Here is a 25,704-nt window from a genome sequence, read left to right as displayed (position 1 = left end):
AAGAGCCCCTCGTGAGAAAAAAATATCCCCCACCTTCGCTTTCCCAATCGTTATCCGTCGCAATGGACCCCGCAAAGCCTGTCGACCTGCCTGAGAGGCCCAAGGAGGCCACCGAGCCTACAGATCCACCCAAGAAGTCCAAGAGTCAGGAGAAGAAAGAGGCCGCAGCGGCTAAGAAGGCGGCGGCTAAGCTAGCAAGACAGGACCAGCCCAAAACAAAGGGAGAGCCAAAGGCACCCAAGGCCAAGGATGCTCCCGCACCCCGTGACCCTGAAGCCATGTTCAAGGTCGGCTTCCTGCACGACGTGTACCAGGAAAAGCCCCTTTCAGAGACCGTGCCCAAGATCCGCACGCGATTCCCACCCGAGCCCAACGGATACCTCCACATCGGCCACAGCAAGGCCATCGCGATCAACTTTGGATTTGCAAAGTACCACGGTGGCGAGTGCATTCTGCGCTTCGATGACACCAACCCAGAAGGCGAGGAGGAGCGGTACTACAATGCCATCCGGGAGATTGTGACATGGCTCGGCTTTACACCTGTGCGTGAGACCAACGCCAGCGATAACTTCGACCGTCTTTATGAGCTCGCAGAGGACCTCATCAATCGTGATGGCGCATACGTCTGCCATTGCAACAAGTCCGAGATCAAGGCCCAGCGTGGTGAGATCGAGGGCGGCCAGCGCGGCGGTGAACGCTTCTCATGCAGCCACCGTACACGACCCATCGAGGAGTCCCTGGCCGAGTTCCGTGCCATGCGCGACGGAAAATACAAGGCGGGCGAGGCAGCTCTGCGCATGAAGCAGGATATCACAGACCCGAACCCGCAGATGTGGGATCTGTTCGCCTGGCGCATCATGGGCTCCGAGGACAAGCAGCACCACCTCACCGGCGGCAAGTGGAAGATTTACCCAACCTACGACTTCGCGCACTGTTTGTGTGATAGCATTGAGGAAATCTCGCACTCACTGTGCACAACCGAGTTCGAGCTCTCTCGCGTCTCGTACGAGTGGCTCTGCGATAAGCTGGAGGTCTACCGCCCCAACCAGCGCGAGTACGGCCGTCTTAACATCACTGGCACTGTTCTCTCCAAGCGCAAGATCATCCAGCTTGTCAAGGAAGGACATGTCCGCGACTGGGATGACCCACGTCTGTACACGCTCATCGCACTGCGCCGTCGCGGCGTGCCCCCCGGTGCCATCCTCTCCTTCGTCAACGACCTCGGCGTAACAAAGAACACCACCAACGTCCAGGTCACCAAGTTCGAGCAAATCGTCCGCCAGTACCTTGAAACCACCGTCCCACGCCTGATGGTCGTCCTCGAGCCGCTGAAGGTCATCATCGACGACCTCCCGGAAGACCACCTCGAGCTCATCGACTGCCCCTTCTCCAAAGATCCAGCCTTCGGCACCCACAACATTCCCTTCACGAAGACCGTCTACATCGAGCGCTCGGACTTCCGCGCCGTCGACTCACCAGACTACTTCCGCCTCGCCCCCGGCAAAACCGTCGGCCTCCTCAAAGTCCCCTACCCCATCACGGCGACCTCCTTCGAAACAGACCCTGCCACCGGCGAAGTCACCTGCGTGCACGCCAAATACGAGAAACCCGCCGAAGGCGAAGCCCCCACGAAACCCAAGTCCTTCATCCACTGGATCGGCGAGTCGGCCGCACACAACAGCCCCGTCCGCGCCGAGGTCCGCGCCTTCAACTCGCTCTTCAAGTCGGAGGATCCCTCTGCCCACCCGGCCGGTTTCCTCGCCGATATCAACCCGGACTCCGAGGAGATCTTCAAGGATGCCATGGTCGAGACTGGAATCCGGGATATCTCTCGCTCGGCGCCGTGGCCTAAGGAGGAGGGTGCTGCGGAGCCGGGTGAGCACAAGCACTCGATTCGCTTCCAGGGAATGCGTGTTGCGTACTTTGCTGTCGATCGCGAGTCGACTGATGAGAAGTTGGTGCTTAATCGCATTGTTACTCTCAAGGATACCCAGGGTAAGAATTGAGACTTGGAACTGGCGGCTTTCTGATTAGGGAGCCTTTTGTTCTTTGTCTTTGACTCTTTGGATTCTCCTTTTTTAACTCCTTTCCTGTTTCTTTTATATAAAACCCATGGTGGAAGTTGTGCGGGTGTGTGTGATGAGCCACGGTTGTTGGTATGGATTTATGACTATTGCATCTTTGCGTGTCTTTTTATCTTTCTTTTTTCCTCTTGGGAATTTTCTAGGCTGTTGTGGTATTCACTATGCATCAGTGGTTATAGTGGCAGTTATTATTCTACGCCACAATGCCAGTGATCAAACACGACATTAATCTGAATATCGATGTCTACGGGTACAACTCCGCCATAGAGTATCACGGCATGGTAAAAGATTAAGTGCCATTTACTCGGAGATATAAAGAAAATCGTAATAAGAATTCCCCATTCATGCATAACGAATTACCGGCTTCCATTCAAGCCGAGGGAGCATACATACACGAGATGACTCGGAACAAAGAGGCAACAAAGCAGAGAAAGTGTATGGATCGGGACATAAAAAGGAAAACCGTCTACTCTAAACGTAGATGCCCATGTTGGTATCCTTCTTTTTAGCCTGGACCTCAGCGATAGCATCGACGTAGTTCTCATGACCGATCTTGCTCAGACCCTTCCGAAGCGCAATCATACCAGCCTCAACACAAACAGCCTTGAGCTGAGCACCGCCGAACTCGTCTGTGCTGCGAGCCAACTCGGCCCAGTTGACGCTGTCCTCGACGGACATCTTGCGCGAGTGGATCTGCAGGATGTTGGCGCGAGCTTCCTCGTTCGGCAAGGGGAACTCGATCTTTCGGTCCAGACGACCGGAACGCAGGAGGGCAGGGTCCAGCACGTCGACTCGGTTGGTTGCCGCTAGGACCTTGATACGGTCGTCCGATGCAAAGCCGTCCAGTTGGTTCAGGAGTTCCAGCATGGTTCGCTGCACTTCGCGATCTCCAGATTTTTCTGAGTCGAAACGCTTGGTACCAATGGCGTCTAACTCGTCGATAAAGATGATGGAGGGTGCCTTCTCCTTGGCCAAGGCAAAGCAGTCGCGCACAAGCTTGGCACCGTCTCCGATGAACATCTGCACCAGTTGGGGCCCGGCGAGCTTGAGGAATGTGGCGTTCGTCTCGGCGGCACAGGCACGGGCCAGAAGTGTCTTACCGGTTCCTGGAGGTCCGTACATCAAAGCACCTGGGAAGGGAAATGAATGTTAGCTTTGAAGTACAGGGGAAAGAGGAAAGTAACTCACCCTTGGGGGCCTTGATGCCGATTTTCTTAAAGCGCTCTGCCTCCTTCATAGGCCATACGATGGCTTCCACGATCTCTTCGATCTGTTTATCCAGACCACCAATATCTGTGTACTTCTCCGTAGGCTTCTCGTCGACTTCCATTGCCTTGACGCGGTTGTCATACTCGGCCGGTAGTGTGTCCAGAATGAGATATGAGTCCTTGTTGACACCGATCAAGTCACCGGGCTTCAGCGTTTCGTGGTCGACAAGGCCAATGAGCGGAAGGAAGATCGTCTGGCGGGTGGAGGTCTTGATGACAGCGGATTTGCCTACACGGGTGGCATCGAGGTCGATATTAGCTCCTTCCTCTGCTGCCTCTGCCTCCACATCAAGGTCCAATAGCTCGACGACGTTTCCAACAAGGTATGGTAGTTGCCTATATAGTCACAGATGAAAATGTCAGTAGACTGTTGAAATTAAAGTGTCTTTTCGCCGATCCGCAAGCCGGCCACCGAGCTCCGCGGGCTTGCAGAACAGCGAATACGGGGACTAGTGAATGCACACCTGTTGTTCTCAATCTTTTCTTGATTATCCTTCACCTTCTCCCTCATTGTGCTCTGCTCATGTGTCAAACGCTGGAACTCGCTTTTCATGATTCGCATCTCGTTCTCCAACATCCGCCGTCGCGTAACAATGTCTGCAGTGCTTGAGTTCAAGATATCCTCGTCCAGCATCTCTTCTTCTTCGTCTTTTTTATCGGCGTCTGTCATATCGGCATCGCCGTCACCTTCGGGCTTCTTGCCATCGCCGTCGTTCTGGTCTTGCTTCTTCTCTCTCTGCTCCTGCTCAAGGTCTTCGAGGTCCTCAAGAGTCGACATGGCGGAATCGAGAAATTGCGAATTATGAGATAACTAAATTAAAAAGCTCGAAAATGAAGAGACAGTAGGTGGGTAGATTGGAAAGGATGGGGGGAAGATGGGGAAAGAGGAAGAGCTGTCGGTGGCCGAGCTCCAACAACGTCAGCCATAGAGCATCACGTGATGTGATCTAAGTTTATAATCAAGTGCGATCCGATTCTATCTACTCCGTACTTGAATCACTTTTGCTTCGTACAATGTGATTTTCTGTGGATTTATCTTGCATCAGGTACCACACAGAATCTAGATGAACCAATAAGGATTCTGGGGATTGTCTCCAACGTTGCCCAGGTTGTCCAGCACCTCTTTCCGGCCGAACTTGAGCAGGCGAAGTCGAGAAATGTAGTCATCGTTGTTGACTGGCACTTCGTTAGTACAAAATATGAAAAGGGGCTATCAGAAATACATACCGTAGCCACCACACATTCGCCTCTTTCCAGTAAACTCAGAGCGACCATGTAACATTCTCCAGTTATCGAATACTAAGACAAGATATGTAAGCTGAAGTAGCCATCACAATGGCACGAAAGACTTACTGAGCGCCGATCCTGGTTTTAGCTTCGTCCACACTTCTCTGGTCTGCAATATCTCATTATAGTGGCGCGCAGCGCGGTGCCATTCGGTCTGTTCTGATGCCGACCAGTTGGTCTTTGGTGCACGATCATAGTTATTCCAGCGGATCTGGTACATTTTGTTCAGATCCGGATGAATCGAAAATACCGGTGCCATGGCGGATGGTTGGATGCAGGTGTCTTCGTTCCCGCTTGCGTGCCAGGGGTGCCTATGCTTTACCAGTTGCGCATAATGCTCAGGACTTTCGAGGAGTAGTTGAGCTGCGGCTGCAAAGCCATCAATTAGGAGATTCTCTCCCCCAGATCCTTCGGTATGGGATAGCAGATGGAAGAGCTGAAGCCTTGCGGGATCTGTGAAATAAGTGTTGTCTGTATGAGCACCGAGGAATTCGTTGGTGTATGCCGTGTCTTTGAAAGTCAAATCGGCTGTGAAGTCCCAAAAGCCACCTGAAGCTATGTTAGCTGAATGAGCCATTGGTGAATCGTTGATCTAGGGTACATACCATAATGAGTGTTCCTGATGAACGCAATCCGCTCGATGAGAGATTGGGTCGCCTCTGGGTTGATAGGAACGTCGTCCACAAAACAGAATCCTTCATCCCACTTTAATAATTGTTAGCAAGTTTGATCAAGGAGTCAAGACAGAAGGGCTTACAATATGGCTCAGCCAAATTTGAAGAGATTTTTCGTCTGACATAACATCGTCATATTTGATTCTGGGACTCTGATCTGAATCCACAACTGGGGTGAAATGCCTTCCATGGTGTCAACATCATTCTGTGACTCTGGTTCTTTGGCTTTGAATAACTTACCTGGGACTTTGCAATGCCGATTGAGGATATGGCACCGACTTGGTTCCTTCAACGCTAGATATGTCCTGCGAGTGTGCACGAAGCCAATCATACGAATAAAGTCCCGTGTGATTATCAGACCCTGTGGCGGTGTTAGTTCTGATAGTAATTCAAAGTTATGCATTTCGTCTCTCACACTTGATCTTGACCATATTGTCACTGTGCTCGATTGATTCTATCTTAACGTTTTGTGGAATCTGTAGGGGTAGTATTAGAGAACATGTAACACAAGGAGCCGGAAGTTTCCTACCGAGAAAGTGTCGCTTATCCTCTGCATCGTATCCGGATGAATACATTTGGGACACTGGCAGTTTTCTCTAGTCGTGGGCACCAAGTTGTCAATAAGAGGTCGAGGTCAAGCTTCTGATTTTATATCCTGGTCACTAACCTGAGGAAAAAACGACCGCTGCAAAATCGAAGTCAGCTGCTATTCACCTTCTTTGGACTTACGGCAAACTTACAAGTTTAAGGGGATTTCCAGATCCTTTCTGTCCTTACCTGGAAAGGTTACTATATCGGACTTAGACCAAGCAACCTGAGGGCCATTCGAGGCCATCTTGGTGTTCAGCAATCTTGAGGAACCAGTGACATGTCGGTGGCCAGTTGTCTATGAACAACAGAACAGAGAGATCGAGTTAGTTTTTTTGTAATCGACTCTGGTTTATATGATGTACTAAATCCATACCAAATCACTAGCAAGGGAATAGCGGGGTCTCAGGCTCTTGGGTCTAATCCGAGAGGGTTTCAGCGTTGAACGTTCAATTAGACATGAATGGGAGTTCCTACCCGGCGCGACTCCACAGCCCACTCGGCCTGAACGCTGTGCGCCAACTGAAGCTCATGATCGGTATAGAGAAAGAAGGGAGGGTCAAGGACGAGGAGATATGTAGCAGTGCTTGGCCAATTTTTGTAGGGTGGGACAACCGAGGTTGCGGTCACGTGCATATATATATAAGGAACTATACGGACATCAATAAGTTCACTTTCTACGAAAATGGCACGTGGTGATAAAGAAGGTATTTGCTATATACCTAGGTATGTATTTTTACATGCCATTGAACCGAGCTTTGGCATAACCAATCACAGCTTGCTCTTCGCTCCCGTCACCTTCAACAGACAACGGCCATTGCTCAACACAACCCGACCCTTGTCATTCTTAGTAACAAAGCGGATCTCTTCATAGCCATCCTGGACATTGCCCATTCTCCAGATCTCAGTGGTAAGCTTATCGCCGGGCCGGACGGGCGAGGCAAAGCGAGCCTGGAACTCCTTCATATTGGCAGGGTTGCTACCACCGAGTTCCCGCAGAATCCCATGTGCGGCTGAATTCCAGCTGAAAAGGCCGTGGACAATAATACCACCAAAGCCCATCTTCTTGCCGGGCTCTGGTGTGGCATGGAGAGGATTGTAGTCACCGTTGAGACTGGGCAAGGAGTTAGCATCAGATGTTTCAAGTATACAAGCTGAATTCTGTTTGCACCGAGTACTTACCGGTACAGGTGGGCTGTCTCAGAATTGCTCTGAATAACATGGGTAGCGTCAGGAGCCCTGCCCTCGGGCGGGGGATAGTTGACGGTGCTAGGTCCTGCTCGAATACGTCAGTTGATACTCTATGCTGGATAAGGGAACTATAATCTTACCCTTCGGGCCACCCCAGCCACCCTGTCCGACTAGGAAACCGCTACTCACGACCTTGGTGTAGACCTCGCCGCTCTCCTTATCCACAATAGACTGCTCGGTCTCGATCACAGTACCAGGTTTGCCTTTATCATAGACACCAATAACCTTATTGCGTAGCTCAAACTTACGCCCTGCACTAGTGGTAGGGAGCGGCTTCAGGATCGTGATCTTACGCTGGCCATCGACGCCATGACGATGGTCCAGGTCAGGGACGCCTGGAATGTGAACTGCCTTTTGGCGGGCATAGAAATCAGTCACCTCCTGATCAGTGAGCTTGAATGCTAATGGCTTTGGAGTTAGTGCTGCCCGACCATTCCTTGGGCGATCAACATACGGAGGATGAGAGAATAGGTTGGGAAGACCGAGAAGTTCGGGTGGAGTTCCTGGATACCAGTTAGAATAATATTTAGACTAGTATATATATATGTGGCTTGTGGCATACATAGAGGAAGTGTAGCTCATCGGCCTTGACACCAATGCTGTTGGCGAACAATAGCACATCGCGCTTCTGCCAAGAAACCTCTTGGGCGGGGAATTCGTGACCAGCTCCAGGGGCCGACATTGGGATGGTAGTACGAAGGAGATATGAATATAAGATCAGATAAAAAAAAAAGAGGGTCAAGGGTAAGGGAAATAAAGAAAATAAAGGAGATGGCACACTAAAGTAGCTCCGGTAATTGCGGGGGCCATCGAGGAGCCGAGGATCTGATAATTTCTTTGGATTTGTTGCCGTGGGTTTGCCGATGAGGGCCTCTTCTTGGCACAATTTCCCCCTGCAGATCTTATATTCTTTTCTGTTAGGTCGCTGAAAGCTTTTTCAACCAATGGTGTCGTCTACATCGTAGCGTGGAAAACATGTCCAGAAGAAGAGCGTTGGAGTTTGCTAGACTAAGCATCGACTCGGGTATCTACCTGGAAATTCGAGGAGCTTCAGAATTATATCCCTCCGTTCGCGCCACAAAATGCATTTTTTCCTGCCTCCCGAGAATTAAACGCCGAAATAAACAAAGGCGAAACCAGATGTCCGATTCGCCTCGGGCAATTTCATACATGCCCATGCCAGGATGCATTGCGAGACGAAAATATTTCACTTAGACCGTGCAAACGTACAGTTGTACATCCCAATGACATCAAATTAGAGAAAAGTGGAAGAAAATTAACACCTATGATGCATTAGTATAATGACCTCAAGAACTAATTAGAGCAAAATGGCAGAAGAACTTACATGCGGTAGAAGCAGCCACCTTCAGCAGCGCGGGTGGCATCGGGGGTCTCGAACTTGTACGAGATGCTGATATCCAAGTCACGCTTGTTTTTATCGTTAGGGCGGTTCTCGACCCAGCCGGTAACACGCTCGTCCTCCTCGACAGTGAGGACATCACGGAGGTAGAACACGGTCTGCTTCCAGTGGGTGTACTTGGCGTGAGGGCCAGTGGAGAAGTGAATGGGCTTGTGGCAGGCGCTGAACTCGATGTCGAACCAGGCGATCAAGGCGTGAATGAAGTCGGGGCGCTTGGCCGTGAGGGCATAAGGAACCTTGAATGCAAGGTCGGCCGTGGTAACGGTGTTCAGATCAAAGGTGATGATCGGGCAGGGATCAGTCACAAGAGCCTTCATCTCGACAGTATCGACGAGGGGCTCGTTGAGAGCAATCTCCTTCATGGGGCTGTAGTCAAATCCGTAGACGTTGTCCCAGACTGAAAATGGTCAGTACATCGAAGAAAAACAGTTTCGGGGTAGACTTGTTGCTTACATCCAATCTTATCATCCTTGTAATCGCCATCCTCAATACCAGCAACATACATGGTGGCCTTATCGGGGAAGATCAGACCACCGCGGTTGAGGTAGGTGTCACGGGCGTAGAGAACGGTATCCAACATGGACTCGTAGAGAAGGAAGTAACCCATCCACTCGGAGATGATGATATCAACCTTGGGGAAAGGAAGGTTAACTTCCTCCATCTTGCCCTGGAGAAGAGTGATCTTATCGGATAGTCCGTTGACATCGACAATCTGACGGGCCTTCTCGATGATGGAGGACATATCGACACCAATGACGTGCTTTGCGCCAGCACGAGCAGCAAACCTGTTAAACAAACAGTCAACAAGAGATCTAAGAGCACGGGGTTGTTAATCAAGCGGATACATACATGCTCAGAATACCAGTTCCACAGCCGACATCGAGGACGATCTTGTCCTTGAAGATGTGGCGGTTTTGGTAGATGGAGTCGCGGTAGGAGCGTGTGCGCACATCATCTTTCTAGAAGGTAGAAAATGAATGTTAGAGACTGGAAATAGCCAACTAGCCAGTGGATTTGTACTTACAAGCATCTCCTCGTGGATACCTGCGGCCCAAAAAAATGATCGTTAGTAAAAAGCACATTAAAATTTCGCTATCATGGATCGAGATAGTTTACCGTGGTGGTCGTAACTATAAATGTATTAGCATCAACTTCCAACATACCCAATCAACGGAGAATAGCGTACCTAGTGAAGTAGCGGACTTCAGAGTGCTCCATGCCAACCATGCGATCAGCACTGCTGGTGATGCCCTGAGGGCTATCGGATCCGGTATCCATCTTGACTGTGCGAAAAAAAAGAACGGGTCGAAAAGGAAGAATCGAAAAGAGTAAAAAAAATGTCAATAGGAAGGATGTCAAAGATAAAAGTCCAACAGAGATCGATCCGTAACTTTTTTTTTCTGGATTATTTGCCCGCCCGCCAAGCTTAACTCCAATCCCCGCCCGCACTAGCCGTAATTGGAGATCACGTGTATATACACGTGACACACGTGATATCACTTGCCCTCATTTCTATAGGGCTATCTGCGTGGCATAGTTGTACAGCTATATTGTAGGGAGTTCTAATCATACTAATGCATACCTACATCCTATTTGAGTGGCATCCGTGTGAAGAATAGCGCTTCTTCAAGGATAACTAGCATCAATTGACGATATCTAATATTCAAAGTAGATTACTTGCGCCATTGACCCTGCCTTTCCTCTCGAGTGAACTACCAAGATCTCCAAGTTATAACGCCATATGACAAGGATGATAAACAAGGCCAATCCCACTTCCATTGAGGTTGAATAAAGTAGATCAATGATGTCGCTGTGGGGTAAACAAAAGAGCTGGTTTGATCTTGCCAAGACCACCGAGGGAGGCTCTTCGATGCCGGGAGCTCCGCCTTACCTGTCATTCTTCCCCAAGCTTACGCGTTGAACGCCTAAGACCTTGGAGCTAACCTTTTGGCCCACAATGAATCTGGGCGTAGGAAAAGTGAATCTTTACACTCTTTTCGCTCTCGTTTTTCTGGCCTCCCTCATTGGCAAGTCCAACGCGTCATTAGGAGACCACCTCCCCGACTTCAAAGAATGTGTCCAGGTACGACGACCGCGACCAACAGACCCTTGGAAACGACTAACAATCATAGGTCTGTAAAACGGAAAATTGTCAGAACGGCAATTCAGTGCTACGTATGTCAAATCATTGTTTCAACTGTTCGCCGTGTTTCCCCTTTGCTGACCTATTTAGCTCTGCACCTCCGCTTGCTACTATGGACCTGCCCTGCTGAATGTGACTACACCTGTCAACATGTCATTACCGACCGTCGAGTTTCGCGTGATCCTCCAATGATCAGCCCGATTGTACAATTCCACGGGAAATGGCCGTTCCGTAGGCTCCTAGGGATGCAGGAGCCCTTCTCGGTGCTCTTCTCGTTCTTCAACTTCGCCGCCCACTGGCACGGCATGTCCCGTATCCAAGAGTCGATCCCTAGTTGGCACTCACTCCGCCCATACTACATGATGTTTGGATACATTGGACTCGCAAGTTGGAGTTTCAGCATGTTATTCCACATGCGCGATTTCCCCTTGACCGAGAAACTGGACTATTGGGCGGCTGGCGCCAACGTGCTGTTTGGTCTCTACCTTGCCGTCATTCGAATCCTCCGCCTGGACCTCGAAAATCCTCCATATCGGCCAACCCTGCGTCGACTTTGGACTGCTATCTGCGTTCTGCTATATTTATTGCACGTGTCTTATCTTACCTTCTGGTCTTGGGACTACACCTACAATATGATAGCGAACGTAGTGGTTGGCATTATCCAGAACCTTATGTGGACCGGGTTCAGTATCTTCCGATACCAAAAACATTTGAAGTCTTGGACCGCCTGGCCTGGTATGATTGTGGCGTGGATAATCATGGCTATGAGTTTGGAGTTGCTCGATTTCCCCCCTTGGAATGGGTTGATTGACGCGCATAGCCTCTGGCATCTGGGTACAGTGGTCCCCGCTGTGTGGTGGTATTCGTAAGTCCCCCACGTTCCAACGACACAATACGTTTTCGTGACTAATGCATCGGTTGGTCCCGACAGGTTCCTGATCAGGGACACACAGGACGATATTGCGGCGCATAGGCTCAAGGCATGAAGAGGATCAAAATTTGGCGAAATTCGGCGATCTTTATATATAGATATACATCCCCAGGATAGCATAGACATACTAATATTGTCATGCTTGACTGTAGCTTAGACGTGGAGGTAGCAGTAATGAAGGTTGGAGTGCTCCCCACCAGAATGTTTTTCGTTGCAGTTAATTTCCACGGCGTCTAATGCGGGTAAATATGTTATTACCACGTCCCTTGCCGTGCATTGGTCTGTAGCTCCCCGCCATTCGCTCACCGCTAAGGCCGTCGCAATAATCCATGTCTCACCCCTCAGCCGCTTTTTTTTTGTTTCGAGTACTCCCCTCTTCTTCGACCTCGACTTTACCTGAAGCTTCGGAGTACCTCTTCTCTTGAAACCTATCACGGTGCTTTATAACTAATCACACATTTGCGCAATGGCCTCTCCGGCTGTCAAGAAAGCAATCACTGATGCGGCGTTGCAGTACACAAAGCCCGAGGGCAAGGTATTTGGGTATGGCACAGCAGGGGTATGTTTGTATGAACATCCTACTCTAGCGACTCGGCTAACTTTCGTTCTCTCCCTTATAGTTTCGCATGAAAGCGTAAGTTTCTTCAAACATGGCTGATCCACTCCGCCTCCACATCTCTAGAACCCCGCGATCATCCTTTTGTTTACGCCGACTTGTTCTGACCAATCTGGCTGCGCAGTGACCTCCTCAACACCGTTGTTTTTGCAGTGGGCTTGCTTGCAAGCCTGCGGTCGAAGAAGCTTAGCGGACAATGGATTGGAGTTATGGTTACTGCTAGCCACAACCCCGCAGAGGACAATGGTGTCAAGTTGGTTGACCCTATGGTGAGTTAACCCATTGAGTCCTGCCATAGAACCGGCCCCATTAGACAAGTCTAACCTTATATTTTATTTAGGGCGAGATGCTTGAAGTAAGATTGGCCTGCGTTGAAAGACCGAATTTGGAATACGTACTCACTGTCATAACTAGGCTGAGTGGGAGGCGTACGCGACAAAACTGGCAAATGCCCCATTGGATAAGATCGCCGATGTCTACGACGAACTCGTCAAGGAAATCGACGTGACCATGACCAACCCCGCTCGTGTGGTCTTCGCTCGTGACACCCGTGCTTCTGGCTCCCGTCTGGTAGGCGTTCTGAATGCCGCGCTTACCGCGACGGAGGTCGAGTTTGTGGACTTTAAATACATGACCACCCCGCAGCTCCATTATGTTGTTCGCTGCAAGAACACACTTGGAACACAATATGAGTATGGCGAGCCGACTGAGCAAGGATACTATGAGAAGCTTGCAAACTCCTTCCAGAAGGTTATGCGGGGAGTCAAGGTCCAGGGTTCTTTGACTGTAGACTGTGCCAATGGTGTCGGTGGACCTAAATTGAGGGAACTGATGAAGTACCTCACTGGAATCGATATTAAGATTGTCAACGATGATGTGATCAACCCTGACGCCCTGAACTCTGATGTATGCTTCCACCTGCCCAGCACACAAATTTTGATCAAACTAACACTTCATTTAGTGCGGTGCCGACTATGTTAAGACCAAGCAACGTGCTCCTCCTTCTTCCAAAGCTGCCGTGCTCGATCGATGTGCCTCGCTTGACGGTGACGCCGATCGTATTGTTTACTACTTCCAGGACGACAGCAACGTGTTCCGTCTTCTGGACGGGGACCGCATTGCCACCCTTGCGGCGTCTTTCATTGGCGATCTTGCCCGTAATGCTGGAATTGCTTCGAAGCTGAAAATTGGTGTTGTCCAGACCGCCTATGCCAACGGCGCAAGCACAGATTACATTGAGAAGGTCCTCAAGCTGCCCATTATCTGCACCAACACCGGCGTGAAGCACCTCCACCACGCCGCACTGCGGTTCGATGTTGGCGTCTACTTCGAGGCCAACGGACATGGTACCGTCACCTTCTCCGAGAATGCCCTAAAGGTTATCAAGAACACCGAGCCTCAATCGCCGGCGCAGCAGCACGCCCTGGAGAGCCTTCAGGCCCTGACCGACCTGATTAACCAGGCTGTCGGTGATGCCTTGTCCGACGCTCTTCTTGTGGAGGCCATCCTCGCCCACAAGGGCTGGTCACCCAAAGAGTGGCTTGGCACCTACACCGACCTTCCTTCGCGCCTCGTGCGTGTCGAGGTCAATGACCGTTCCATTTTCAAGGCATATGATGCTGAGCGTAAGCTAGAGTCTCCCGCTGGCCTGCAGAGTACTATTGAGTCTCTTCAGTCTCGATACAACAAGGGCCGCAGTTTCGCCCGTGCCAGTGGTACCGAAGATGCCGTCCGCGTGTACGCTGAGGCTGCCAGCCGCTCCGAGGCGGACGACCTTGCCACTCGCGTCGCCAACGCTGTTAGCGAGGCAGGCAGCGCCTAATAGATTCCCTAGTCCAAATTTGATTCTTGGCCCTGACAAATGCCCCTAGGGACCGCTGTTTCTCTAGGCTGTATTGAAATTATTACACTAGCCTGTGCGGCTTTAGGCAGCGAATACCTCTTCAACTCTTATGGATCTCCGGAAATATGGTCCAGGAAAATATTCGATATCATTTTGACGCAGTAATGAAATCTATGGGTTCTTTCATATTACATGCTTAAACGCCCCAAATTCGTAAAATAGACCATCTATTCATGTACAGAGAACAGCAAATGAACCAGAATGAAATTCTAGCCCTCTTCCTGGTCCATGGCATCGCGACTTCGCTTGCCCTTAAACGAGAACTTTCCCTTGCCTTTGGCCCCTTTCTTCTCGTCGTAATGCTTCATCGCCTGAATGGCGTCACGCTGTGAAGCACTGACTTGTTCGGCAAAGACCATAGCCTCATCTTTTGGAGCAGGGTACTCGGCCAACTCTTTGCCCATCGCAGCCTCTATACGTTGCCAGATTTCCACATCATATTGGGTGACAAAGGAGATGGCGGTTCCAGACTTTCCAGCACGTGCTGTACGGCCTACTCGATGGATATAGGTCTTGCTGTCGGTTGGCAAGTCAAAGTTCAAAACGCAGTCCACAGAGGGGATATCCAAACCACGAGCAGCAACATCGGTGGCAACCAGGATCTCGCGACTTTTCGATCTGAATTTTCCCAGTGCTCCCAGGCGTGCAGATTGAGACATCTGCCCATGGAGAGGGATTGCGCCGAAGCCTAGACCGCGCAGCAGGAAAGCAACACGCTGTGTCTCGTGAACGGTGCGCATGAAGATAATGACGGACTGGCCGATGAATTCGTGGAGGAGGTATACAAGGTATATGTCCTTGTGTTTATAAGGACGAAGGATATAAGTTTGCTGGAGAGTTTCCACGGTAGCGTACTTGCTGGTAGAGATCGAAACGCGGGCCGGATTTGACAGTGAGGCTCGTTGGAGAGACTCAACCTTTGAGCTCAGAGTCGCGGAGAATAGGAAGGTTCTACGCTCGCGCGGCAAGACCTTCAGGATCTTATCGAGAATAGGGCCGAAATCCATATCGAGGAGTCTGTCTGCTTCGTCCATGACGAGGAATTTCAAGTTGCGGAGAGAGAAGCCCTTAGTATTCTCGAGGTGATCGAGAAGTCTGCCGGGCGTGGCAACGATGATGTGAGGTTTCTTTCCCAAAGCGATTGACTGAGGAACCATATCCATGCCACCAACCAGCGTGGTAGATCTGACGTTGATTGTTGCACCAAGGGACTCGCATGCTAGTGAAATCTGGTACGCCAATTCACGGGTTGGGGCCATTACGAGCCCAAAGAACGGCTGGGGCTTTTCCATGAGTGCTAGAAGACTCGTCAGTATTGTATACAAGGTATATGTCATCAAATATGCACAAACCTTGAAGAATTGGTAAAACGAAGGCAGCAGTTTTTCCAGATCCTGTTTCAGCCAATCCAATAATATCACGACCCTGAAGTGCCAGCGGGATTGATTCGGATTGGATTGGTGTAGGGGATTTGTATCCCATTTTGTCACAGGCCTCGCAGAGCGAGTCAATCAGACCCAGTTCTTTGAATGTTTTGGGAGCGCTGGAAGCGCTGGGCTCAGTCTCGGAGGAAGCAGCTTCGACATTGGGGTCATCAGCAGTGGGTTGGGGACTTGAATCGCTCGCGCTATCTTCAACATCGGGGTTGGTTTGGGGGCTTGAAGAGCTTGCATTTGATGCAACGTCGCTGTCTTCAACAGGTGCAGCAGGTACTGCGTGTGCGACCTTGCGCTTCTTGGTAACCGGCATGTTTGATTTGTGTTTGAACAAAAAGGAAGTTGTCGATGTTCAACTATCTCAAAAGAAATAATTTAATGTGGGGCCGCAACATTGTTGATCCGGCGCTGTTTCTGATGTTAATTTTTGGAGAAAAAAAAAACCTCGAGCTGTTCGATTTAGTATTCGTTGCTTTTCCCGTCCAATTTTATTTTTCTTATCTCTCACATCAAAATGGCCAAGCAACGTGTCAAGAAGCGCACTCACCAGAAGCCCCAAAATGCTTCTGTTGTGAAGGGCAGCGCTGCCTCAATGACCAAGACCCCGAAGTCTATGGTCATTAGAATAGGCGCTTCTCAAGTCGGTAGCAGTGTGACCCAATTGGTTAAGGATGTCCGTCGTATGATGGAGCCAGATACCGCTGTGCGATTGAAGGTATGTTTCACAATCACTATTCTGTTCGTTCGTTCTAACAAGCAATATTAGGAACGCAAATCCAACAGACTGCGAGATTATACCGTTATGACCGGGCCCCTAGGTGTCACTCATCTTATGTTGTTTTCCAAGTCCGCAACTGGTAACACAAATATGCGACTCGCTGTTACTCCCCGTGGACCTACCCTTCATTTCAAAGTCGAGAACTATTCGCTGTGCAAGGATGTTGAGAGATCGATGAAGCGCCCCAAAAGTGGCGGACAGGACCACAAGACACCGCCCCTCTTGGTCATGAACAACTTCACCACACCAGGCGCAACCGAAGATTCTAAAGTGCCGAAGCGGCTCGAGACCCTCACAACTACGATCTTCCAATCCCTCTTCCCTCCCATCAACCCCCAAACCCAGCCTCTATCTTCCATCCGCCGTGTCATGCTTCTCAACCGAGAGCCTGCCGAAAAAGACAGCGACTCGTATATCTTGACTCTCCGTCACTACGCCATTGCCACGAAGAAGACCGGTATATCGAAACGAATCCGTCGCCTGGACCCCAAAGAGATTCGGAACCGGGACAAGAAGAAGACCGCCGTTCCTAACCTTGGAAAGCTCGAAGATGCCGCTGATTACCTGCTTGACCCCTCCGCTGCAGGCTACACATCAGCAAGTGAGACCGAGCTAGACACCGATGCCGAAGTGGAAGTTCAAGAGAGCACGACCCGCCGAGTCCTAAACAAGCGGGAAATGCAGCGCCAAAAGGCTGCAGATAAGGGCCAGGATAAGCCAGCCCAGACCACCGGTGTTGAGAAGCGGGCTGTAAAGCTCGTAGAGCTGGGTCCTCGCTTGCGCCTTCGCTTGATGAAGGTTGAGGATGGAGTCTGCGATGGCAAGATCATGTGGCATGACTTCATTACGAAATCCGAGAAGGAGGTGCGGAATATGGACCAGAGCTGGGCCGTTCGGAGGAAGGAGAAAGAGCAGAGAAAGAAGCTGCAGAAGGCGAACATTGAGCGCAAGAAGCAGGAGAAGGCCAAGGCCAGGGGCAGTGGCAAAGAAGCAGCCGAGGAGGACGAGGACGAGGAAATGGATGATGAAGATTGGCTCAGCGATGATGACTTTGACAAGGACGCTGAGGGTGAGGGTGAAGCGGCAGATGACGACTCTGAAGCCGATTCGGACGAGTCTATAGAGGAGTAAATGGCTGCTTCGAGTCATCACACCACACCTTTCCGAAAGCTTCTACTTGATCGCTTGGTAAACAGCCGGCTCTTGCGATTGAACAAACCCAAGAATTCAAACCGTGCCGGCTTGTCTATCACACTAGTGGACTGTATCAAACATGATCACCGTCTTCACGTCTTATCCATGTCATATGGACCAAAATTTTCTTGTCACTGTCACATACCCGATAGGCATATAGGCGTTTTTCAGGTTTTGTCTTCATATAATGCAGTCTTGCAAATTCATCCATCATCCTCCATCCTTTTGAACTTAGTAATGCTTTTGATCCGATCAGAGAGCCGCTGTGCTGTCTGTCGAACTATCCAACCTCGACGATGAGGATAGACCCTAAGACAATAGAATGATCTCAATACTTGCATATACTTGCGAGCTTTATGCTTCTGCTTTCACTAATCGAATTTCCAGATGTATGTCTTGTATTCGCTATAATCAAAGGATGTTCCAAATGTACCAATTAGTTCATTCTAGGACATAGAAAGCTAAAAATGACTCATTTTGTCTTGTCCTGGCCGAATATTGAAATGAAGTCGAGTTGCGGAGATTCGGTATTCGTATCTCTAATCTATTTCTTGAGTCTTTCATCGACGATCCTGTTCACCATCTTCTCCAAGATAGCGAAATCTCCACCAGAGGTTCCAGCAAAGTATCCCTGAACGCTCTTCTCAACATACTTGCCCACGATATCAATCTCAACATTAACAAAGTCACCGGGCTTTTTCGCCGCAGTGACCACCTTATCCTGTGTATAGGCAATAAGCATAACCTCCCAGTATCCATCCTGCCCATCGACGACCTTGGTGACAGTCAAGCTAGCACCATCAAGGGTCACGTAGCCTTTTTCCACAACATAGCGCAGAATATCTCTCTCGCGCGGCTGCAGTCGGAACACCAACGAGTTTCCATCCGGCGTGACAGACAGAATCTCCGCAACGGTATCGACATGACCTTGCACAAAATGTCCTCCCATCCGGGTATCGGCTGAAACGGCGCGCTCGAGGTTCACGTGGGAATTCGTCTGCAAAGAACCCAGGTTTGTGCGTCGCAGTGTCTCTGGCGCACAGCCAACCTTGAACCAGGTCTTATCGAATGCAGTGACCGTAAGACATGTTCCTTAAGCCCACTTTTAGACAATATCCCATGTGTTATAGACAACGAAAGAGTAAAATACCATTCACTGCGATACTATCGCCCAGGTGTGCGTCGGTGAGGATCTCCTCACAGTCGGAGATGGTGAGTGACGTTCCCCCGCCCCCGCTCGATGAGGTGTCAATAGGCTCCAAGGCCGTGACAGCTAGTAAAACCACGTTAGCGATTGACTCACGTTACAAAAGAGAAAGATATCTCACTCCCAATCGTCTCGACAAGACCTGTAAACATAGCTGCGGTTGATGATCTACAAGGAAAATGCTCCGTGTGCCCTCGGCGTCAGCCCCTCCGAGCGGTGTCGGCGTCGGCGTTTTGGCGGAGATTCGCCGGTTTCCCCAGAATTCATTTAACGGGGATTCTTGTTTGAGCGTCATTTTTTTGTTTCGCTCCGCTCTTCGTATATATCATCATGACGGTTGCGCTCAGGTTCCAGGTTGCTGCCCGTCAATCCGGCTTGTCCTGGGGTAGCAATGCCTTGCGGCGCACGGTGCCAGGACGGAGCTACTCCAGTGCAGCTTCGGTCGATGGTTCGCTACCTTTGGCTGGTATCCGGGTGCTTGATATGACACGCGTTTTGGCTGGTGTGAGTCCATCTCTTGATAGGCTGTGTAATTCAAGCTGACTTGCTTTTAGCCTTACTGTACTCAAATTATGGGTGATTTAGGGTATGTATCAACCTTCGGAGCTATGAAACAGCTCCAATTGGTGATCCTATGATATTGACAAGACGAAATATAGAGCGGAAGTTATCAAGGTCGAACACCCTGTGCGCGGCGACGATACTCGTGCTTGGGGTCCGCCATATGCAAAGTACGAAGATGCTTCCAGGAAGGGCCCTGGCGAGAGCGCTTACTACCTAGCTGTACGAACCTCCTCTCGAAGCTATATAAAAAAAATATCATGGCACTGATCAGGGATATAGGTCAACCGGAATAAGAAATCCCTCGGTCTATCATTCCAACACAAGTCAGGCGTCGAGATTCTACACAAGCTTGCAAAGGAATGCGATGTCCTAGTCGAAAACTATCTTCCAGGGGGGCTCAAAAAATACGGCATGGACTATGAAACTCTGCGGGAAATCAACCCAAAATTGATTTATGCCAGTATCACCGGGTATGGCCAGACAGGCCCATATAGCAACCGTGCAGGCTACGACGTCATGGTAGAAGCCGAGATGGGATTGATGCACATTACCGGTTCTCGGGATGGCGCGCCAGTAAAGGTTGGTGTTGCTGTTACCGATCTGACTACCGGACTATACACATCGAATGCCATCATGGCGGCTTTGATTGCTCGGGGTCGGACTGGTAGAGGTCAGCACATCGATGCCTGTTTGAGTGATTGCCAAGTCGCTACGCTATCGAACCTGGCTAGCTCTGCGCTTATCAGTGGGAAAAGGGATTCCGGCCGTTGGGGCACAGCACACCGTAAGCAGCGAACATTCTCCTGAGTATAATAATAACCAAACTAACACCTCCCAGCATCCATTGTACCCTACCGGAGCTACAAGACCAGCGACGGAGATATTCTCTTCGGTGGTGGCAATGATAGGCTTTTTGGCGTGTTGTGTGATCGACTAGGCTTTTCCGAGTGGAAGACGGACGCCCGCTTCGTCACTAACAGTGGCCGAGTGCAGCACCGTGCGGAGATCGACGGTATGATTGAAAGCACCACCGTGCAGAAGACCACGCAGGAGTGGTTGGATATCTTTGAAGGCAGCGGTATGCCCTATGCGGCTGTCAACGACATTCAGGGAACCCTGAATCACAAGCATGGTAAGTCTGCGTATTTCCTTTACATGTGATATAAACAGCACTGACGTTACGAACAGTTTTGGCACGAGGCATGGTGACGGAAATTGACCATCCTGCATGTGGTCCCATCAAGATGGTCAACACCCCTATCAAGTACTCCGAAGCGACGCCCGGTATCCGCACGCCTCCTCCTACTTTGGGCCAGCATACAGATGAGATTTTGGGTAATGTCCTCGGTTATGGGGAGGCGGATATCGCTCGCATGAAGGATGAGGGGGTCATATCCTAAACCTTGAATTATCTATGAGAAACATGAACGACACCTCCCGAAATCTGTATATAAGGAAACTGGAAATCACAGCCATTCCAAGTTACCCTCGGTTCTTCTGGCGTCTTTTAATCCTTTTTGGTCATCTCTCTTACATGCATACGCTCATGGGCTTTCCTTGGGCAATTCTGCTAGTTTCAGTTTAGAAGGAAAACAAGATTCAAAATGATTAAAAAAGAGATCTACAACTTGAATCATTATTTGCTAGGTTATTTCGGTCGTAAGTTCCTGTAGTATATTGAGACAATTCCTCCTTCATATAGAACTTACCAGATCCGCATAAGAGATAACGAAACGGCTTTGATGACGAATGAAAGCATCAAATCTACATTTAAATTAATAAGATCCTCACATTAGGCGAAATACGTCAGTAAACGACCGACGACAGACATTGAAGGTTGTATTGGAATATCACGTGATTCATATACAAAGGCTTTCATTCGACGACTTCAATCCAACCCTACTTCCAATTGAAGAATTGAGAGGAGCCAACTATGTTCGACTGCCCACTCGGCAAACACTACAGTGTCTATTTTGATTTGCAGTAGGCTGAAAGACTCGGATTGCCCTAGAAGAACACAAATAGTGCCTCTATCACCTGTTGCTCTATTCTCTTCTTTCGCTCCCAAGCTCAACTAATTTTCCAAGAGAACGTCGGCCAAAACTTCTTTGGAAATACTTATTCGAAAGGAAGCTCACTATGAGGGTCTCATCGGAATTCATGGACCTCCCCGCTCCCGATATCAACCCGGAGCGCCCCCAGAACGTCTATGAGGGCAACATATTTGACCATGAAAGCGTCTCCGAGGCGATCCAACCACTGTCATCACACCCGGAACTTATGGCTGACAATATACACCGGGGGATTTGGGGATCACCAGCACCGCCTCAGGAAGAGGCCGTTTGGACAACAGCCGGGGCTACGGAAACGGATAGAAATGCCAGCACTGCCCTAGATTCAAATCGAACTCGATCTGGCCGCCGTATTACTCAACCAACTGTTCGACAAGCCGAGCCTGGGACAATTAAAGGGCCTGTCAAAGTGGCAGCTAAAAAGCGGAAGCGTCCGAACCGCCAGGTCAATATAGTTTGCACCGGCTGTTACCGAGGACACAGCCCCTCGAACAATTTGATTGTTTTATGTGACTCATGTGATGCTCCGTGGCATCAGAAATGCCACAGTCCAAACATTCATAATGAGGTTATCGAAATTTCGGAGATGAATTGGTTTTGCATCAAGTGTAAACCTGAGCAACGTCAGGCAGCCCAGACCAAATATCAAAAGAATGGTGCAACGAAAATGAAAAAAGTCGAACGACCGAAGAAGCAGCCTGTGTCTGAATCTCAAATTGGTGGAAATTATTATTCAGAGGAGGAACGACGGGCGTATCTGTCATCTCTTTCTCATGATTCGCTAGTCAAGCTTATAGTGAGAGTCTCAAACGAGTGGCCGTCGGTTCCTATGTTTCCCCGGGACATGCAGGAAAACGTTCGTTCTGCATTACTTGGTTGGGAAAATCAGGAACCATCGTTCAAGAACGCTAGCGACATGGATTCAAACCAACAGATCGGCAAGACTTCTAATACCACAGCCCCCGAAGCTACTGCCATGGATGCCGAAGAACTCTTTGCTGCAATGGTTTCCGATACGGTTCCCAATCCTGCTTCCCCGGCGGCTCTTGGTGGCATCGCTGCCTGCCAGGTTTCCACTGGAATTTCTCACACGCATGCTCCCACAACTGCTCCCCAGACTACAACAACAACTTCCCAGACGCCTTCCAGAGCCACGCGCAAATTTACATCGCATGCTGCGCCTGCAGCTACACGTGCTCGCAAGGCCTCTTTCGTTTCTTCGAACTCTGACCTGCTCACCGACGACGAGTCATCATACTCCCAATCCCCCACTCTATCTCCATCTCAGTCCTCACAAGTTGGATCCCAGCATGAATCGGATTATGACCCTGGAGATTACCGCGCCTACCCCGAAGCTGGTCAAGGCTTCCAGGTGCCGTCGACCCCAAGCGATCTTGACATCATGGCTGAGGATAAGAATTGCCTTACATTCAGTCATTCTATCCGAGGCTCAGCTAAGCAGGCTCAGAATAAGAAGCCTTCTTCGCCTCTGGGTCAGCGGATGCAGTGGTGATTGATCCCGATCTTGTTCTGGTTTGAGTCGGAGGTGCACTGTCTGACACAATCATGGGAGTTTCGTGGATTTACGATGACCCTTTTTCGTCAAGAATAGAAGGAACGAGGGATGCTTGATATGATCAAATGTGTTTCGTGAATCTGACTTTCTTTTTCGATATCTTATGTCTTTCTTCATGTCCTCAGCTATAACGATTTCGTCCTTACGGCGTGATGCTCTACAAGTTCTATATGGTTTCTTACTTCTTCGTGTTTTCGCCTCTAAAAGATAAATCCTTGACTACACCCTAATCGACCAGTCTTTTTCTGCATTTTTTCTTTCTATTCCAATCTTCTCTCGCCTCTTTCATATCAGGGGCTGTCTTACGTTGTCTTCAAATGTTTCCATGTAGCTCTGGCATAAACCTGGCGGCACCTTCCCAGTCAGGTGCCTTCCCTTTTGGTCAAAACTCGTGACCCATCGTGGTTTCCCCGTCGACTTGGCTCACAGCCCGCAGGGTATAAATACCTGCTTCCTCCCACTTTCTTGCTTCTTTCTTTCTTTCTTCCTTCTTCAGACCACCACTCCAGGTCCACATTGCACATCGTGGTTCCTAATGAGTGTTTTTTTTACCGTTGACCCAGCTCCAGATTCGTATTCAACATATGTCTGCTGTTGCCTGGCGATCGGTGTTATCCTAGGCTCTGGCGGGTCTCTGTAGGCGGCCTAGACTAGGCTGCGAATGGCACGAAGCATGTACATGCGGGCTACCGACTGGTGATCTTTAGATACCTGAGGTGCTTTGCTATGATCTCTGCGGATACAGACTGTACGTGTCTAGGTGCTCCCGTTGTCCGCCATACGAAGGGGCTCTGCTCTCATCTCCTTTGTCCCAATTTTTGGAACTTTTATACAGAGATAGCTCTCTGTTGTCTGAAGAATTTTTTAAGGTCACTTTGTTTCTTTTAAGGTTCCATTTCTATTCATGCTGTGAGCTTTTATGGAAGTGTACCGAGTCTTAGCATATTCCTTACCAGTGGGTCATGAAAGCTCATACGCACCGGGATAGATCCAGTTAGAATGAAACATTTTCTGGATTTTAGCCAACATTTTTGAGCGAATGGTGAATTTTATAGACAAACCCAGCTTGGCCAACGGATTTCTAGGCTATCACTCTGTAGATTTGGGTCTCCAGACACTGTCTGTCTTCCTTTTTCTTGCTACAAGACAGAATTATATAGATCGTCTTATCTCTTATCAGCCCCGCAAAACCAAACGCGTCTGGAATCTCCCCAGGTTGTCTCATTGCACATCCTCGACATCCAATCTCCAGCCAGAATTATTGCCAAAGCAGACATTGCAATGTCATCCTCAAATCTTCAAGCTCTAAAAACAACAGCCAAACCACCCCAGACAACTCCCGGCTCGACCAATCCACACACCAGCCTCCTGACAATCGACATCCTAACAAGCATCCTCTCCAAATCACTACTCAACCCTTTCATAGCCTGGATCTTCGTCCTCTGCCTGCGCGCCCATGTAACCCCATCAACAGATCCAGCCTGGATCCTCGCCGTAAGCTATGCAACGGCCATGACAGTCCTCTTCGTCGCGCGGATTATCAACCAGCGCGCCGCCTACGGCGCCCCGCGAAAAGTCGATTTCGAGCATGAGGTCATGGTCATCACTGGCGGGGCGAGTGGGCTGGGTCTGCTGATTGTGCAGATGTATAGCATGCGCGGGGCGAGTGTCGCTGTGCTGGATATTAAGGATGTTCCGGAAAATAGCCGCGATGAGGTCTTTGGGGAGGGCGTTTTGTATATTACGTGTGACGTCGCGGATAGAGGTGCTTTAGAAGTTGCGAGGGAGAGCATTTTGCAAAAGGTAGGTTTTGCTTTTTTACTTTGTTTTCGTTGTGACCTTCGATCCTATATCATCCTACTATTATTGCGGTTCTAGTGATTTACATATTTGGATAAGGTGTTTCATAGCGCGTTATGGCTTGCTTCAATTGGGATCTGATTCGCTAAACATCTTGCAGTTAGGAACACCGACGATCGTTATCAACTGTGCCGCGGCCAGGATCAACGGCCTCTCGCTGCTTGATCTGCCAGCGGACGCATTCGAAAAGACAATCCGCACTAATCTCCTAGCGGCTTTCCATCTGTACCAAGTCTTCTTGCCTGGGATCATCGCAGCAAAGAGTGGAGGAACTCTTGTCACAGTCAGCTCCGTGCTGGGCCAACTGAGTGCTGCGGGACTGTCAGACTACGCAGCGAGCAAAGCAGGACTTAGCGCGCTGCATCGGACGATAGAAGCGGAAGTTCGGGTTAACCCGTTGATCAAGACATTGCTAGTGGAAGTTGGTCAGATGTCGACGCCGTTGTTCGACTGGGTGCGCGCGCCGAATCATTTCTTTGCGCCAATCCTGGAACCCGTCGAAGTTGCCCGGGAGATGGTGGCAGCGATTGATAGCGGTCGAGGTGGTGTGATCAGGTTGCCTTTTTATGCAAAGCTCGTGAATTGGTATGCCGTGCTACCCGCTACGGTGCAGCGGGTTGCGAGATATCTGAGTGGGATAGATGCTGCTGTTACTCAAAGCCGGCAGACATCTGGGAAGACATATTGATAGGTGGCTCAAATAGAGCTGAGCGGTGTATATTGGCATGAATCATGAAAAGGGACCCTTGTATAGGTCCAAGCAGGGTGGATTATAAAGCAGAGCGATCTGCTTCATTGAAAATTTCCCCATTCGACCATAGTTTCGATTGCAAGTCTTGCGGCCGAGCCTGG

At 49.7% G+C, this 25,704-nt stretch overlaps 13 protein-coding genes across 13 annotated transcripts; 7 read left to right on the top strand and 6 right to left on the bottom strand.

The window, feature by feature from the left end:
- Positions 1–62: 62 nt before the first annotated feature.
- On the top strand, positions 63–2,006 carry N7518_006472 (glutamine--tRNA ligase; the record flags this gene model as incomplete). The annotated part of the gene is made up of 1 exon (XM_057187399.1): positions 63–2,006. One exon carries the CDS (start codon positions 63–65, stop codon positions 2,004–2,006), a length of 1,944 nt encoding a protein of 647 aa, XP_057039102.1.
- Positions 2,007–2,555: 549 nt separating this feature from the next.
- N7518_006471 (proteasome regulatory particle base subunit RPT5) lies at positions 2,556–4,130 on the bottom strand (the record flags this gene model as incomplete). Its single annotated transcript, XM_057187398.1, has 3 exons — positions 2,556–3,214; positions 3,273–3,688; positions 3,817–4,130. 3 exons carry the CDS (start codon positions 4,128–4,130, stop codon positions 2,556–2,558), a joined length of 1,389 nt encoding a protein of 462 aa, XP_057039101.1.
- A 282-nt stretch (positions 4,131–4,412) lies between these two features.
- Positions 4,413–5,869, bottom strand: N7518_006470 (putative trimethyllysine dioxygenase TmlH; the record flags this gene model as incomplete). The annotated part of the gene is made up of 8 exons (XM_057187397.1): positions 4,413–4,528; positions 4,580–4,651; positions 4,706–5,188; positions 5,245–5,344; positions 5,397–5,496; positions 5,554–5,674; positions 5,729–5,789; positions 5,843–5,869. 8 exons carry the CDS (start codon positions 5,867–5,869, stop codon positions 4,413–4,415), a joined length of 1,080 nt encoding a protein of 359 aa, XP_057039100.1.
- An 803-nt stretch (positions 5,870–6,672) lies between these two features.
- On the bottom strand, positions 6,673–7,834 carry N7518_006469 (putative peroxisomal dehydratase; the record flags this gene model as incomplete). The annotated part of the gene is made up of 5 exons (XM_057187396.1): positions 6,673–7,015; positions 7,084–7,177; positions 7,233–7,553; positions 7,607–7,655; positions 7,715–7,834. 5 exons carry the CDS (start codon positions 7,832–7,834, stop codon positions 6,673–6,675), a joined length of 927 nt encoding a protein of 308 aa, XP_057039099.1.
- A 594-nt stretch (positions 7,835–8,428) lies between these two features.
- Positions 8,429–9,850, bottom strand: rmtA (protein-arginine omega-N methyltransferase HMT1; the record flags this gene model as incomplete). Its single annotated transcript, XM_057187395.1, has 7 exons — positions 8,429–8,435; positions 8,498–8,969; positions 9,026–9,357; positions 9,422–9,531; positions 9,597–9,616; positions 9,689–9,702; positions 9,759–9,850. 7 exons carry the CDS (start codon positions 9,848–9,850, stop codon positions 8,429–8,431), a joined length of 1,047 nt encoding a protein of 348 aa, XP_057039098.1.
- Positions 9,851–10,529: 679 nt separating this feature from the next.
- Positions 10,530–11,725, top strand: N7518_006467 (PGAP3/PER1 family protein; the record flags this gene model as incomplete). Its single annotated transcript, XM_057187394.1, has 4 exons — positions 10,530–10,655; positions 10,705–10,747; positions 10,806–11,580; positions 11,647–11,725. 4 exons carry the CDS (start codon positions 10,530–10,532, stop codon positions 11,699–11,701), a joined length of 999 nt encoding a protein of 332 aa, XP_057039097.1. The 3' UTR covers positions 11,702–11,725.
- A 387-nt stretch (positions 11,726–12,112) lies between these two features.
- Positions 12,113–14,084, top strand: agm1 (phosphoacetylglucosamine mutase PCM1; the record flags this gene model as incomplete). Its single annotated transcript, XM_057187393.1, has 6 exons — positions 12,113–12,205; positions 12,267–12,280; positions 12,387–12,531; positions 12,603–12,617; positions 12,677–13,168; positions 13,224–14,084. The coding sequence occupies 6 exons, from the start codon at positions 12,113–12,115 to the stop codon at positions 14,082–14,084; spliced, it is 1,620 nt and encodes a 539-aa protein (XP_057039096.1).
- A 290-nt stretch (positions 14,085–14,374) lies between these two features.
- Positions 14,375–15,914, bottom strand: rrp3 (RNA-dependent ATPase RRP3; the record flags this gene model as incomplete). The annotated part of the gene is made up of 2 exons (XM_057187392.1): positions 14,375–15,462; positions 15,518–15,914. 2 exons carry the CDS (start codon positions 15,912–15,914, stop codon positions 14,375–14,377), a joined length of 1,485 nt encoding a protein of 494 aa, XP_057039095.1.
- Positions 15,915–16,115: 201 nt separating this feature from the next.
- N7518_006464 (Brix domain-containing protein) lies at positions 16,116–17,510 on the top strand (the record flags this gene model as incomplete). Its single annotated transcript, XM_057187391.1, has 2 exons — positions 16,116–16,316; positions 16,368–17,510. The coding sequence occupies 2 exons, from the start codon at positions 16,116–16,118 to the stop codon at positions 17,508–17,510; spliced, it is 1,344 nt and encodes a 447-aa protein (XP_057039094.1).
- Positions 17,511–18,117: 607 nt separating this feature from the next.
- N7518_006463 (riboflavin synthase) lies at positions 18,118–18,932 on the bottom strand (the record flags this gene model as incomplete). Its single annotated transcript, XM_057187390.1, has 3 exons — positions 18,118–18,665; positions 18,724–18,846; positions 18,902–18,932. The coding sequence occupies 3 exons, from the start codon at positions 18,930–18,932 to the stop codon at positions 18,118–18,120; spliced, it is 702 nt and encodes a 233-aa protein (XP_057039093.1).
- Positions 18,933–19,110: 178 nt separating this feature from the next.
- On the top strand, positions 19,111–20,744 carry N7518_006462 (CaiB/BaiF CoA transferase family protein; the record flags this gene model as incomplete). The annotated part of the gene is made up of 6 exons (XM_057187389.1): positions 19,111–19,284; positions 19,335–19,366; positions 19,440–19,563; positions 19,624–20,128; positions 20,183–20,476; positions 20,533–20,744. 6 exons carry the CDS (start codon positions 19,111–19,113, stop codon positions 20,742–20,744), a joined length of 1,341 nt encoding a protein of 446 aa, XP_057039092.1.
- Positions 20,745–21,483: 739 nt separating this feature from the next.
- Positions 21,484–22,929, top strand: N7518_006461 (phf1/phf2 family PHD finger domain-containing protein; the record flags this gene model as incomplete). The annotated part of the gene is made up of 1 exon (XM_057187388.1): positions 21,484–22,929. The coding sequence occupies one exon, from the start codon at positions 21,484–21,486 to the stop codon at positions 22,927–22,929; it is 1,446 nt and encodes a 481-aa protein (XP_057039091.1).
- Positions 22,930–24,273: 1,344 nt separating this feature from the next.
- N7518_006460 (uncharacterized protein) lies at positions 24,274–25,540 on the top strand (the record flags this gene model as incomplete). Its single annotated transcript, XM_057187387.1, has 2 exons — positions 24,274–24,795; positions 24,953–25,540. The coding sequence occupies 2 exons, from the start codon at positions 24,274–24,276 to the stop codon at positions 25,538–25,540; spliced, it is 1,110 nt and encodes a 369-aa protein (XP_057039090.1).
- Positions 25,541–25,704: the final 164 nt, after the last annotated feature.

This window comes from Penicillium psychrosexuale (assembly GCF_028828465.1).
Source record: "Penicillium psychrosexuale strain IBT 29551 chromosome Unknown utg000004l, whole genome shotgun sequence".
Lineage (NCBI taxonomy): Eukaryota > Fungi > Ascomycota > Eurotiomycetes > Eurotiales > Aspergillaceae > Penicillium > Penicillium psychrosexuale.
The sequence above is the reverse complement of the archived record's forward strand: the minus strand, read 5'-3'. Positions and strand labels throughout refer to the sequence as shown.